We start from the raw sequence: 16,428 nt of genomic DNA, 5'->3' as shown, positions 1-16,428 counted from the left end.
ATTTGAGTAGGGACAAATACACATCATGTAGGCTGTACAACAACCTAACAGATAAGTATCATAGCATTTGTAGCCATAGGCTAATTTCCAATGCCCGTCCCTAGAAGGGCTTTTAAAGTAAAATATAAAAAACTGTTTTTATTGTTGTTTTAAAATACAACTTATCCATTCATCCAAGCTATTCATTTAATCTAAGAAGACAGGCAATATACATACACATACCTAATCCTATATTAATGTACAGTCACTCATTCATTCATCCACTAATTAATCAATTTGATAAAACATGTACAATAGCACCCCCCCCCATACACACATAGTCAACTGCCACCCCCTCCATTACATATAAAATCACCACACACACACACACACACACACACACACAGAACACCTTGAACTGCATTAATCCAAATCCATTTCATTACATTTACAAACCTTTGGTCCAAAATAACTGCCCTCCCCTGTACCATCATATGCAGCAACTTTGGCAGTTCACATATGAAAACATAGCTACAGCAACTTTTGGGTTGCCTTGGTTTGTCAAAGACACCAGTCTGTTTTTTGTGCAAGTTTGAAGTGTTTGTGTGGTAAAAGGATGACTTGTGAGGAAATGCATGCTTAGCCTCGCGAGCCATCCTACGTACTTCCGCCAAAGGATTGGCTCCACTACTGTAGTCTGGCCGTGCTTCTCTGTGGAGTGCCTGGAGCAGTAGAATTTTGATCGCAACGCCCCCCCCAGAAAACAGCCAATAATCGAATACGCCCCCCACGTGGGGGCGAAAGGGGGAGGACGCTCGTGACAATGACGTACACATCTGCGCCAGAGCCATTGGTCTGCGCTATGTTGTTGTTGAGTAACTGCCAGCGATTGGGTGAGAGGTGTCCAATAATTTCAAACCATAACTGAGTGCAAACTTCCTGCTTCTTACAATCGCTTCAGAGCAAACAAATGCCAGACCATAAATACGAAATGAAATGGTAGTATTATGGGATGGTCAGGACCAGGCTAATGCATGCTGCCCATCATCAGAAAATGTAAATAACCAGAATTGTGGTGAGAGACCGTATTGAATGTATTGAATGTATGTTATGTTGAATAGAATATTAAATCTTATGTTGAATAGAATATTTAAACTTGATAATACCTCCTCTCCAAGAGCGTTCAGGCCAACAATGAGCCGTGCCGGTGCCTGTTCCCACACCTAATCTCAAACCAGCTCACATGTTTACACCAAAAATCTGAACGTTCGAGAAACAAAAAGCTGATTCATTATGTGAATCGATATAGGCCTACCTGGTTTTCCTCTGTGAATTGTCTCGACAACATATTGTCCTACAAAGTGCAGTAACTACATATTGTCAAAATTGAGTTTGGACCAAAAATGATCTTCATTACACTTCCTTTATCTCGTGACAAAGAAATATTGCTGTCAAATGTGCAGAAACTACAATACTATGGTTTCAGTGTTGTTGTAGTTACTGCACTTTGCCTTTGTAGGGCAGCATAGACGTCAGCAGATTAATCCATTTAACACATGGTCACATGCAGGAAAGTACAGATCCCGATATGAATATGGGTGGTTAGGTAAGCACTCAACTTCCGAACATAACCGGTGAGGGAACAGGCAATGGCACCAATCTGGACGGCCTGGAAACATTTAAGTGGTCATCTTTCATTTCTGGCACAGAATTACAATTCCCCCTACTATACCCAATTTTGTGACAGAATTTATGTTCTGTGGGGGCCTACCTCAACCTGTACTCTGGGGGGCCCTGGCCATCTTAACCCAGCCCTGCCTACAGGAGAAAGCCCAACACCAGAAGCAACAGCGTCAGGACACACCTTTGCTGGGTTACACGTGTACTACAGGACGAGGTGCTGATGAACATGTCCTGGACCTGCTTCATGGAGCCGTTATTGGGCAGAGGCTCGATGTCCAGGGAGCGACACATGACATTATAGACATCAACAGCTCTGATTGCCTTGGAAGTGAAGTTGCTCTTGAAATCTGTTGTGAGTGAGAAGAAGGGGGAGTGAAATAATAAGCTTGTGAAAAGGAAAACAACATTTCCACACAATGAATATGTAGCTCCCTTGCAGTTATTTGATGAAGCTCTAAATAATACATAAATGTTCCAATGCCACACCCTATCACCAAAATCTCATGGGATCACATTGACATAAAAACGACATCAAAGCAAGCAGAGCCTTCTTTGAACTCTTGTGAAACTGTACACCTTTCTTTCCAGTGTGATAAATACTTTGGAGTGGATGTAAACTACCAGCATAATAACTGAATCAAAAGCATTTAACCAGCCAGTGGTAGATCTTGTTCACAGATTATATTTGAATTACATTATTCTTTGCGATGCGTTAAATGCGTGTGTAAATGTGTCGTCAAGAAAAACTATTAGTTTTGTGCATCTTCCTCACAGAATGCATTTGTGTTGCAGGATCTCTCACCTGGGCCTTTTGCCACAAAGAATCCCCTCATCTCTGTCAGTGTGTTGTCATAGCCGTGTGCACCATACGCCCTGTCCCCAGTGAGGTTTGCTGGGAAAGGCAGGTAAGATATGCTCTGAAAATTAAGAACAAATGTGATTGACCAAGGAGTAGCATGCGTATGCAATCAATTGTTTGGATCTCTGTACCAATGCAATGTGCTTTGTGCTCTACAGCGGTTATTAAGTGCAATCGACTTTGTTGCTGTCGATCGACATAGACGAAGCATGTGAGCGAGAAACTGTTGTCACGGCATGGGTGGTGTTAAACACAGCGCATTTAAAGTCAGCCACAAATATGCACGAGCCGATGAGCTCGCACCATTTTGATCTACCAGCACACCACTTGTGAGGTGTGGGGGAAGAGGTGGGGAAGAGGAGCAGAAGAGGGGAGCTGTGCAAACTTGTGTAGGGGTGTGAGACAAGGCTCCTATGGGGCACCTAAGTCACGCCCTCTACTTCCTGGTTCATGGGGCAGGGGGAATCAAAAAATAATTACTGGGCTTGAAAATTTGTGTTTTTTTGACACCAATCCAAACCTTGGACCTCCACCTATGCACCACAAATCCAAAAATCACTAATTTTCAAGCCCAGTAATCATTTTTTGACTCCCTCTGCCCCATGAACCAGGAAGTAGAGGGCGTGACTTAGGTGCCCCATACACTCGTGAGTGAGTTGTTGGCCAACCAGTTCATGGGCGCGTGACCTCGGAGGCGGTATCCAGACCCTTGCAGACGAGCATCAACGGGAATAAGCAACTGTGGGGGTTGCAAGTCACATTCATCCCAGCAATAGTTTGACACCATGTGACATGTCACCTCGTCGACGCAACATGATTGAAATTTGGTAAGTTGGACAAGAAATCTAACCATCATGCAACATTTTCAGCCAGAATGCATTGCTGTCTACATGCGCATGTAGCCGTTGCAGTATCCAGATCGCTCCTATTATATCCCCGAAACGCGGAGTGTCAGCGATGTAGGCCTAATGGTTTTGCGAGCGCCGCCGCAACGTCCGCGTCTGCAACCCCCATGTTAGGTATTTTGTGTTAACGCGATAACTTTTGAATGGATGGATTTGTCCAAGATTCGTTGTGTAAATGCTCTAGGGTAGGTTTCATGAACTTATTAGATTTTGGAGGTCAACACTTTCAAGATGGCTGAATTCAAGATGGCTGATTTCTTTAAAACTTTTGAACGAATGGATGGCTTTGTCCAAAATTCAATGTGTTAATGCTCTAAGCGAGTAGGTTCATGAACTGATTCAATTTTGGAGGCCAACACTTTCAAGATGGCTGAATTCAAGATGGCCGAATTTATGTTTGGCCCATAACTTCTGACCGGATGGATGGATTTGTCCCAGATGCTGTGTGTTCATGCTCTAGGGTAGGTTCATGAACTGATGAGATTTTGGGGGCCAACACTTTAAAGATGGCCGAATTCAAGATGGGCGAATTTTTGTTTGGCCCATAACTTCTGACCAGGTGGATGGATTTGCCATAATTTTTTTGTTGGAAGCATCGCGTTTCGGGGATGTACCTTCAGCAGTCGGAGATGACTGCATAGGCCTAGTTTTCCTTTCCTTTGAACATTCTTGTCAAGCCAGCTTTGATGGCATGATTGCATACAATATTAATCACTGATATCATCACAACAACTATGCAGTGCAATAGATGGGAACACGGTTTGTCAGTTTTTCAGATCTATTTCCTTGTCCCAATTCAGTTGCAAGGTGCTCGAGTGAAAAAGAGTCCCTTCTGACATTTCCTTATTTGCTTTACACGCCCATTCGTTTTGTTATTCTCATGCAAATTACAGTAATGTAGATGGACCAGCTGAGTCTGTTCATTGCTTTCATTAGCTGTGAATGAGAAGGCAGGTAAGTGACCAAATGTCAGAGTGAGTGCTTACTGGTGTGATGATCCAGCCTTCGTTGGCCACAAGGGTCAGTGTGGAGACAAACCTCCCCTCTTTGTAGTGGAATCGATCAGGAATTTGGGTTTTGCGGTAAGTTGTCATGTTGCCCACGGCACTGAGAACTGTGAATATCTGGGGAAATATCAAAAGATGCATATCCAATAAGTAGGTCTATGTAATGACAAAATCTACGCTTATGAGGAATACCCTCCCACCTTGCCTTTAATTTATTTTTGTTGTCCCAGTTACATCAACTGTGTCAGCTACTGTGTGATTGCACAACATTGTGTCCTTACAGTGTACCACAGATAGGTTATATGGTTAGTGTAAGGTGTTGCCATATGTACTACACCAAAAAGTTAACTGTAAAATGTCTCACTGTTAAAAAAAGAACAGCAAACAGTGTTACCATTTCAATAATAATTTAATCTGTCTGCTACATTCATTAATATTCCACAAATAGAAGCTAACCTCTTCGAACTTTGACGGCTTTGGCCACAGGCTCACAACCGGCCCAACGTCCAGGACCTTGATGAGGTCAGTGAGGTTGATATGTTTGTCCAGTTCGATGAGGTTTATGATCTCAGACATGCCGTGGTCGGAGAACATAACAATATTGAGATTCTCACTCATGTTTTTCGCCTGCAACACAATGAGTTTCTTACACGCCATGTTCACACAAAGTACTATGTATGCAGTACAGGCACTTGGGACTCAGGTTTTCAAAACAAGCACTCTATACTTTGCACACGTGTCAAGCTTTTGAGCATATCTACACATTTGTGTATTTGTAGCATTATTGGAATTATCTGAAGTGGTTAATGTATTGCTGTATAGGCAGGCTTGTGATGAAGGACAATAAACTATACCCTCAAGTGCCATTAACAATGTGCCACAAGTTCCAAATAGTTGTGCTTTGCAGACTGTACCTGCATGCCTAAACACGTGCTGGACAAACCTTACCTCTATAGTCTGGTTGATTAATTGCATGGCAGCATCCAATGCCAGGACAGTTCCAAGCCTCTGCAGGGAGTTGGGCCCAAAAAAGTGTCCCACTGCATCCACCTTCTCAAAGTACACTGCTGCCATGTCTGCTTGGTCTTGGCTTTTTTAAAATACACAACCGGAAGAAGGAACAACAGAAATGTCAATGGGGAGGGGACTACACCCTTGTGATATTATACGTTACAACTGGCACATTCTTGAAGCAGAATGGGAATCATATGTACACGGTGTAGCCATTTTTAAAAAAAATTATAAATACATTTTTTAAAAACTTTAATGCCTTTATTTCAGGATAGGACCCGGGTCCCTAGTGTAATGGTATGGACATTGGACACCTTAGCCCACTGGGTCACTATGCCTCTGCGCAACCATTTTTTAATGGCCAGATTATGTTTTTGTGATCAACATTTTTTATGTCATTGTCTTTTTTTGTGAGAGTACAAACAGAAGTCTGCTTTCTGCTTATACGGTATGTAATGATCAGGTTGTGTAATGTAATACAATGTGTTTTTTTTGTGATCAATATTTTATTGATTTTCAACAGGGGGAAAGGGGGGGTGGGGTGTGGTGTGGGGTTACAGACATATTGAGGATCATCATACAACAATAGTGAAACACTAGAAAAGAAAGAAAATATAAAACTGGAGTTTTACATGGCAGAATGATGGAGAAGGCATGGTAATATGACCTAACATCTCATCCAAGAAATTAACTTTAATGAAAACTGTTTCCAGGATTCCACAGTAGCAGGTCGAGCTTTGTTTAGACGTGCAGTTGTCAGTTCCATATTGACAATTTTAGTAAGGCTGTGTATCCAAAAGGACTTCATACAAACATCAGGAGTGAACCAGTGTTTTGTAATTGTTTTCTTTGCAGACGTAAAGCCAGCGAAAAGCATTTTACATTGAACAAGTTTAAGAGGAATATCAGATGTATCATTAAGGAGACAAAGAGCAGGGTTAGGAAAATAGGAAATATCAAGCAACTGGGATAATACAGAATTTACATGAGACCAGAAATCGGATATGATGGGACAACTCCAAAACATATGTAAGAATGTTCCAGGTGAGGAACAATTGCAAATATGACAGTCATATGAAGCCTGCAGTTTCATCTGAAACCTTCTATAAGGTGTAATGTATGCTCTGTGAATGGTTTTGAAGTGGATCAGTTGATGTGCAAGGTTCTTAGAAGTCAAACTTAAATTAGACCAAACAGAGTCCCAGTCTACACAAAGATCTAATTCCCCCAGTTCCCTATTCCATATAGATTCTACTGATAGAGCCCTCGAACTGTGTTCAATTAATTTTCTGTAAATGATGGAAACTGATGATCTACCTAAACTAGGTAGGATCCATTCTAGCATGGGGTGAGCCGGGAGAGGAGAGTCCCAGGGCACACCATATGCTTTCAGAGCAGCTCTTAACTGAAAGTATACAAAGTAAGCAGAAGCTGTGAGTGAAAATTGTGTCCTTAAATCCTGCAAAGAGCGAAGACCTTGAGCATTATAAATGTCACCAAAGATATTAATACCATGTGATGACCATGAAGGTTGAAAAAATGGTTTGTTACCAGACAATAGCTTTGCATTATGCCATAGAGGTGTGTTTTTGCAATATTTGAATGGACCTCCCATCCATTGCTCTGCTTTTCTCCACACCTGGACAGAGTTAGCAATGATCGGTCCAAATTTCTTGAGTGTTTTGGTACTTATATTGGCAAATAAAACATCCTGTAGTCTATGTGGTGCAACCTTAGAAGATTCAATCTGTTTCCATGCCATAGTGGCGTCTGAATTAACCCATGTGCTGAGTGCCTTGAGTTGAAAAGACCAATAATAAAGTTCAAAATTAGGAACTGCTAGACCACCCAGTTGTTTGGGGCGCTGTAGTGTTGTCAGTCGGATCCTAGGCTTCTTTTCATTCCAAATAAATTTGGATACCATAGAGTGTATGTCTTTGAAATAATTTGGAGGTGGAGGGAGTGGCAACATAAAGAAAAGAAAATTGAGACGTGGCAAAACATTCATTTTAACACTGCTTATTCTGCCTTGAAGAGATGTTTTTAAATTCTTCCATCTTTGCATGTCTGATCTTATTTTGTGTAGCATAGTGATGTAGTTGTCCTTATTGATTTTATGTATACTATTATGAACTGTGATGCCTAGGTAAGTAAAGGAGCTTTTAACTTGAATACATGCTGGTAACGTGGCCTTTATAGGTTTGCTATTCAGAGGCATTAGGGAGGATTTTGACCAATTTATTTTATAACCTGAGAGGGAACTAAAATGATCAAATATTTTCATTATAGGGGGAATGGAGGTATCAAAGTTGTCCAGGAACAAAATGATGTCATCAGCATACAGAGATATAATATGGTTATGACCACCAATTACCATAGGAGAAGCTGTAGATTGCCGAATGGCTTGTGCTAAAGGTTCCAGTGATAAACAGAATAAAAGAGGAGAGAGTGGGCATCCTTGTCTTGTTCCACGTCCTATTTCAAATGCTGGGGAGATGCGGTCCCCTGTAATGACACTTGTGAGAGGAGAGTGGTATAATGTCTTAATCATTTCAATAAATGTGTGCCCAAACCCGAAACGTTTCAAAACTGCCCACATGAAATCCCATTGTAAATTATCAAATGCCATTTCTGCATCTAGTGAAAAGACTGCACATGGAGTTTGCTTACTATCTGCTGCATCTATGACATGCAAGAGCCTCCTCATGTTGTCAGATGCAAACCGTCCTTGGATGAATCCTGTTTGGTCTGCATTTACCAGTGACTTGATGACTTTTACTAGACGCAGAGCAAGAGCCTTGGCATATATTTTTAGGTCAGTTGTAAGGAGGGATATAGGTCTATAGCTACAGCAATTGAGGGGATCTTTCCCTTTCTTTAAAAGAAGAGTGATTAGCGCTGTTTTTTGGTCTCTGTGAAAAGTCCCACTCTGAATAGCGAAATTAAAAGAATTGAGCATAAGGGGACCTACCATGTCCCAGAGCTCTAAAAATAGCTCTGGTGGAAGGCCGTCTAATCCAGGTGATTTGCCTTTGTTTAGGCATTTTAGGGCATTAAGCAACTCCTCTAATTGTAACGGGGCCTCCATGTCAATTTGGTCTAATTGCGAAACCTTGGGCAAATCTAAACTATCTAAAAAATTTCCACAAATTAAATCATTGAAGTCAAGCTCAGATTTATACACACTTTCAAAAAACGAGGAAAAGGTGTTGTTAATGACTTTGGAATTTGTTGTAATTTTACCATCAGCCGTTTTTATTGCTGAGATGTGAGCCTTTGTTTCACAGTCTTTAAGCATGAGTGCTAGCAAATGACTTGGCCGTTCTGATTCAAAATAGTACTTCTGTCTAGTTCTATGTAAGATGAATTCTGATTTTGATATAGCTATTGCATTATACTCCTCTTTTAATGATGCCAATAATGAAGACTGGTCATCCGACATACTATGCTTTTGTAAATTCTGTAATGATTCAATTTTGTTTTCTAGATCAGATATCTTATGTGCTTTTGATTTAGACAAATTAGAGGAGAAAGAGATACAGAAACCTCGAACGAAGCATTTTGTGGCCTCCCACAAGACTTGTGGGTTGATGTCTTCAGTTGTATTCATATCTAAAAAATCTTTCAGTTCTAATCTGAGAGAGCTAAGAAAAGAGGGGTTACTAAGCAAGGATGTATTCATTCGCCACCTAGGGGCCCTAGTCTTACTATTGGGCAGGTCAATGTAACATAACAAAGCTGAATGGTCAGATAGCAGGATCGGCTCAATAGAAATGGAGGAATCATTTGAAACTAAGGATGGACTAACAAAGATATAATCTATCCTGGAAAACGTTTTATGTCTATTGGAGAAAAATGTATAATTCCTAGTATCATTATTTTGAACACGCCAAAGGTCAATAAGGTTCAGATCTTTTATGAGTGAGTTCAGTAGAGTACTTGAGAGATTGGTCACAGCATCTGAATTAGATTTATCAAGAATTGGGTTCATAAAGGCATTAAAATCACCTCCTAACACTAACGAACAATCATTTTGGTCCAGTGCTACATTACCAATGTAAGTAAAAAAGTCTCTATCAGGCTCATTTGGGCAGTAAATAGACATTAGTGCTAATTTCTGATTAAGTATGTTGCCAGTGACAATTGCCAGTCGTCCTGCATCATCATGTGCACTATGTTTAATATTGAAATCAAATGCTCTTTTCACCAAAATGCACACTCCCTTTGTTCTATTTAGCGCACAGGACGATGCAATTAATTTGTAGCGTTTGTTTTGAAAACGGGATACATCACATTGTCTGAGATGTGTTTCTTGAATTAAGGCAATATCTGCCTTTTTACGATGCAGGTACTCAAGGACACGCGTCCGTTTGACAGCTGAGTTCAGGCCATTAACATTGAGTGATAAAATGATTAGCGGTGACATTTGGATTGCAAAGATGTAAGACCAGAATGGATACGAAGGTGAGTAGTAGACCTAGGCCTACTCAGGAAAGTTGACTGACAAAGCGTGAAGCTAAAATAGTATAGGCCTACCAGCCAAGTCATAAACATGTTCACCATTGCAGCAAATAGGAAACGGTATGGTAATATGTCTGTAGTGGAGAGGGAGGAGGAGGGGGTGGAAAAAAAACTATATACAAAAACAGGCGCAGCCCGCATAGAAATGTTTCTATAGGTCTGCAACACAAACTTCGATTGATCCGTGACCAGTCCACTCCAACGCATAGCTATAGAAATAGAAATACCCATATAGCAACAAAAATAAGTGAGTGAACATTCTTCACCCTAAGCGGTGAAATGAAATACATTGACCGTAACATAAGCTTAGAGTGTAGCAAGTGTGCTCTCGACTCTCGTAACGATGTCAATATGTAAACAAGGCAAACCTTAAACCAGCCAAGATAGTGTTCTTTATTGGAGATGGTAGCCAGACAGCCGTCAGTCCTTCATGTCCACCAGATTGCCCTCTCCTCCGTGACTGGCCGCCTGACGATTGCCCTTTCTGGGATCAGAGACACAAACATCCTCGTCCACATTCGCCGCTGCTGTACGATTGGATCTCCGCGACAGTGTCCCGATGAAGTTCTCCGCAGCTTCAGGAGTCTGGAAGGATAGCTTCTTTCCCCCATGGTCGATCTTCAGCACGGCTGGGTATATGAGAAAGTTATGCAGGCCCATGGCTTTCGCCTTCTTCTTCACCGCGTCGAAGCTCTTCCTCTTCGATGTTGTCGCCCGGCTGTAGTCAGGGAAGAACAGGAGACTGTCGTCGTTGGCGGATTTCACCGGGAAAGCTTGGTGTGCACCGGAGAGGATGTCTGACCTGTCTTGCCACCGAAGTAGCTTGAAGATGAGGGTGCGGGGCTTGTTGGGCTTGGCATCGTCAGCGTCATGATACACCCGGTGAGCTCTCTCGATGTCAATGGACTGACCCTTCAGTGATGGGATCCACAGAGGAAGATTCGCTTTGAGGTAGCTGACAGCATCGGAACCCTCCGCTCCTTCAGGTAAACCCACAATCCGGACGTTATTACGGCGGCTCCTGTCCTCCAGATCTGTCAACTTTTCAGTTAGTTCATCCAGTTGTTTCTGTAGCTGGATTACGGTTCGTCTGTCCTCTCGCGCAGTGGCTTGTAGTGAGTTCACCCGGTCGTTGGCGCTCTTAGCCGATGTTGTCACTCTGTCTAAATCCCCACGAATGTCCTTTACCTCATCCTTGGTCTTTTGTATATCCGTCCGTAAATCGCGTAAAGCTGGCACCAAGAAAGAGTCAACAGCTTCCTGAACCGCTGAGGCAACTATAACATTGAGCGCACTCTGTTGTTCTTGAAGTGCTAGCTTTATGCCGTTAGCAATAGCGGCGTCGAGGTCGTCCTTTGAGATGGAGGAGTTTTTAAACTTTTTCTTTGAAGGCGATTGTTCAATCTCCCTTTTACGCGCATCTTTGCTCGCCGAAGTGTTCATGGTGCGATAGGTGTCGAAATATCCAGATAATTCGTTAGGATAAGTGAAAAGGTTGACTATATGAGTAGAGCTATAAACTAAGCTTGCATCGCTGTCGAAGGGTCACGTGATCTTCCGTAATACAATGTGTTGATGTAAGCCAAAAAAGAAACAACAAACACATCAGAGAACAACAATGCCATTAGACAGAGCTTCTAGATTAAGTTGAACCAGTGAGAAAGAAAATAACTTATTACTTTAATGCATCCAGTGCCTGCTCCACAGCGTCCGTAAAATTCTTCTCAGAGGCATTTTGAAAGTACGGCACACAGAGGGAGGGCCTCACTCCAAGGATCTCTACCTCACAGCCTGAAGGGCAGATAATGTAGTCACATGAACCACAATTGGAAAAGATCATGCCAACAGCGTGAGCCAGAAAGGGTTAATAAAAAAACACATGACACAAGCAGCTGATACAAAGCTGCTCTTAACCAGATTGGAGAGGGTCATGGGTCATTTGTCATAATGTCAGATCTATGTGTACTGTAAAGCAGGTTTATTGACCAAGAGGTTCACACACTTGAAAAACTCACTGGAATCCAGAAGCCAACAAGCGCAATCAGAGATGACAACCTCACCTGTCTCCTGGGCCTGTTTTTTTTTTATTTATTTTTTTATAAACTTCAGGTGGCACATAGGCACACGTCATGTTGGAATATGATGAATACGTAATAGTGTGTTTCTAGTCTTCTAATATGAGTTTACAAAATCCAAATTTGGTAACCATCGAGCCATTCATGACAGAGTTGATTGATCAATTGGGCAGACAAACACAGACAGGCACTCGGGTTGTGCTGAGGGGCCCTGAGGGGACTGGTAATGAGCTCACCTGGCCAATGGTACATGTGAACCTTCCTCTGCAATTTCTCCATGGTGACCCAGATCGGTTCTGATCCGTTCCACCACAGGGGCAGGCGGCTGTCCATGTTGGTGCCAATCAGGAACTCCTTGTCAGAGTCCATGTCCCACATGTAGTTCCCAGTCATCTGGTGCTCCTCTGTGTTTCGGCCTTGTGAAATTAAGCACATTTTGTGATTACTGAAAACAGGCATATTTACTGTATTGGGATGTTGAAATGAGTGGTGGAGGGGCATTAATGTCATTCACATTTAATAACATTAACACTGTTGAGTTGTTTAAAAGAAAAATGCAAAAAGCACATTAGACAGCTACGCAGTTTGTCATTGAGGGACACCACAGCTTAATTCTTTCACCCCCACAACTTCTGAATTTTCACTGCCTATGTATTACAGGTAGGTTACATCCATACATTTCTACACTTCCCACCAAGTCTTTGTGTTTGGGCTCTAAACTTCATTGATTGTTTGTTCATTTATTCCAGTAAAACACAATACAATTCACCACTAAAGGGCGTTTTGTCATAAAAAAGAACTCTCTTTTGTCATTTCCAACAACTCCACAAAATGTCATCAAAATCCATGCATAACTTTTTGAGTTATCCTGCCGACAGACAGACAAACAGACAAACCAATGCAACCAAAAACATGACCTTGGCGGGGTAATAATCAATTGTCATGATGAATCAATCCAGTATATCATGATGCATTGTCAGCATGACCACTTGTTGCACACCCTTAGACATAAAGCAGTTTTGCATCAGGTATCATCTGGTCCAATGAGCTGACTGCTACAAATGTGAGGCAGTATTTCTACTCTCTGGATGCTGGGCTCAATTTAGTCCTGCTAATTTGTAGACAACTGGACTTCTATTTAGAATTTGAACTTGAGAATACTATGGCTTGTATAAATAGAAATTCCATGTATAGGCCTCTCAACATGTGCTATGGTTAATATTTAATTATTGCTTTTGGAAGTCAATGCACCCATGCTCTGCATTACAAGTCCACCAAAAGCCGTTGAGAGAACTGCAGTTAACACACTTCACTTCATAAGTTAACGCTTACCAGTTTGACCTATAAGTCAAGACTACATACTGTAAGTGGGCAATGTGGAAATTATATGGAGGGGTAAGTGGATATTACTGTACTATTTTTTTTTTTTTACTTGTGTGTCTCATCAATACTGATAACACACCCTGTCATTTTTTGTGGTAGGACTCCCAGGTCAATGGAAGACTATACAACCTGAATGAATAAGAAGGGTTAACCTCATTTTGCTGTACACACAATGGATATGTCTTGTGGGTCATCCCTCCTTTGACATTTCAGAAAGCTAAGAGCTTTGTTTTTTATCTTTCAAGCTGGACCCTTGAAATTGTGATTTAAAGTCAACCCACTCAAAAGCTAATGGTCCAGTTGTCTTAGAACAGAACATCCACAATGTGAATATGTGAAAATGTGAATATCTGATATTTTTCTGAATATCTGATAGTTTTAATCAAGACCAGGAAATCACAATAAACAGTTTAAACTGTTCAATACATCATCATGATGATCATTGTCTTCAGTTCCACCACAAACAACAACAATGAATGAATAAATAGTGGATTGGGCCAATTTCACATTAAAAAAACATAACTAGACAGAACAACACACATCTTCAAGAAAAGCATACTTAGTTGTTTCTCCCAATTTGCAATGTTGTGGTTCTTACCTGTCATGAGAGAGTAGTAGTTTGGATAGGACAAACTTGGGAATTCTGGGGTCATGTATTCCACCTTCACCCCATTTTCCACAAATGCCCGGAAGCCTGGCAAACTTTCCAAATCATCCAGATAGTCATGACGAAGTCCATCAATGAGAAACACTAAAAGTTTTCCACCTGCATGGCAAGAACCTAAAAGTGTGCTAAGAAGGAGAGTAAAGGTAGTGGTAGATATCATTATGTCACCACCACAGCTTAAAAAGCCAGGTCAGAATGCAGACAAGCTGGTCACACTGATGCACTCAGAATACAGTGTGGTGTGGGCCGGGCTGCTGTGCTGTAGTTTTATCAAGTTCACTGGGGCACTCGATAGGCGGCACTCTGATTTGGAGCAAACCAAACACACCATTGAGGGTGGAGAGTAAACCTCATTATGATCAGATTTCATAATGAGAGAGTGAGAATGAGAGAGAGAGAGAGAGAGAGAGAGAGAGAGAGAGAGAGAGAGAGAGAGAGAGAGAGAGAGAGAGAGAGAGAGAGAGAGAAAGAGAAAGAGAAAGAGAGAGAGAACAAGTGTAAGTGTAACTAAAGGAGGATAAACAAGACATAATCATCATGCTTTAGAAGGGCAAGTTTGTGTTACAGGTCGGCCGTAAATTGGCACGTCTTCTAGGATTGGACGACCACAAACCTTCCATCAGTGGCAACTTGTTTATCTTTCCGTAAATCATATGTTAAACCTGTTTTGGATTTGTTCAGCCCAACTCCTCCCCCTGAGGGCTCTTCCACTAAGCCTGGGCCTGGATACTGGTGTCTAAGCTTCCACCCTCCTGATACATGTTACTATGCTCCCCATTGAAGCGTAGTATGGTAGTTGTTCTTATTTCTTTCTCTCTTGTGCAACCATGGGACACCTTCATTTCTTTGAGGATTGTTAAAGAATTTGTGGTAACACTTTAGAATAACGTCCTATTCACAGCTTTATAAACACTGGATTAACATTTAATAACAATTAACATTTAGCAAAGCATTTACAAATGTTTGGAAATGAGTAATAACCAAACTATGACTGCACAGTGGAGTGGAAACAACTTTTACTGTGTGAGTTTTATGTGGTTTCATGCCCTCTGGTCTTTGGAGGAGAAACTTCTAGGACCGCTGTGTCTGCTGTGTTAGCATAGTATTCCTTGCCCATTTATAAACACTTGTAAACATTTTGTTGATAATTAGTTCATTATTTATAAAGTGTTTATAAAGTTGTGAATAGGACGCTATTCTAAAGTGTTACCGAAATTGTCTTGTTGCCTCTTTACTCTCCCTATTCCACCTGCAGGCTTCCTCGGCTCTCATACTGGCCAGATGAGGCTCAGGAGACTACTTGCATTGAGGGAGTGACTGGGTAATTGAACCAATTTGGGGACACCTTATACTCTTTGTAGAAGCTTTTGCTCCTCTCTCACCATGTTGGCAATAACCCTTGTCCAAACACACCACACTACACTCACTACACTACACTCAACTCTTTTTAAATACATTTTTGGGCTTTTCATACCTTTATTTTTGACAGAACAGTGGAGGACAGACAGGAAATGAGTGGAGAGAGAGAGATGGGGAAGGATCCGCAAATGACTCAGGCCGGAATTGAACTCGGGTTGCGGGCGTAGTAACCCAGTGACTATTGTTGTCCCAATTGTTGTCCCTCTCTTTATGTTGCATTGGTGATGATGAAGGGAAACACCTCCCAAGTGTGTCATCTGCTCTTCACAGCGTCTTTATGTTCCTATCAGTGTTAATTTCGTCAACCATGACTATGACTAAAATATTTCGTCAAAGCCCTTTTTTGATTTTAGTCATTTAGACTAAGACTAAGACTAAATTGGGAAGGCAATGACTAAAATATGACTAAGACTAAAATTGATTTTCGTCATTGTGACTAAGACTAAGACTAAATTTTAAAAAGCTGACTAAATTAACACTGGTGTTAAATAAAATAGAGAAAAACAGAACCAGTGTGTGAAGAAGTTTCATTCTGCACAGTGTGATATATGTTAAAAAGAGAAGCAGTGTGCGGAGAGGGTTTATTCTGTATAGTCAATGATATATGTTAAAAAGAGAAGCAGTGTGTGGAGAAGTTCTATTATGTACAGTGTTGACTAAAATGACAAAAATGACTAAAAATTGACTAAGACTAAAATTGATTTTCGTCATTTAGACAAAGACTAAGACTAAATTGGGAAGGCAATGACTAAAATATGACTAAGACTAAAATTGATTTTCGTCATTTGTGACTAAGACTATGACTAAATCAAAAAAAGCTGACAAAATTAACACTGGTTCCTATACTGGATCAACTCAAGTGAACTTGAAGAAAGGAGATGAGGTAGGCTATACATCTGTGGTGTCAAATCCGGCAGTC

At 41.2% G+C, this 16,428-nt stretch overlaps 1 protein-coding gene across 1 annotated transcript; it reads right to left on the bottom strand.

Moving 5' to 3' along the window:
• Positions 1-1,223: 1,223 nt before the first annotated feature.
• Positions 1,224-14,254, bottom strand: LOC134439563 (glycerophosphocholine cholinephosphodiesterase ENPP6-like). The gene is made up of 8 exons (XM_063189465.1): positions 14,022-14,254; positions 12,277-12,456; positions 11,645-11,756; positions 5,382-5,523; positions 4,890-5,060; positions 4,413-4,550; positions 2,465-2,579; positions 1,224-2,009 (listed from the first exon to the last, which is right to left on the bottom strand). Exons 1-8 carry the CDS (start codon positions 14,248-14,250, stop codon positions 1,798-1,800), a joined length of 1,299 nt encoding a protein of 432 aa, XP_063045535.1. The 5' UTR covers positions 14,251-14,254; the 3' UTR covers positions 1,224-1,797.
• Positions 14,255-16,428: the final 2,174 nt, after the last annotated feature.

Source organism: Engraulis encrasicolus, chromosome 23 (assembly GCF_034702125.1).
Source record: "Engraulis encrasicolus isolate BLACKSEA-1 chromosome 23, IST_EnEncr_1.0, whole genome shotgun sequence".
Lineage (NCBI taxonomy): Eukaryota > Metazoa > Chordata > Actinopteri > Clupeiformes > Engraulidae > Engraulis > Engraulis encrasicolus.
This window is presented reverse-complemented; position numbering and strand designations above follow the sequence as displayed.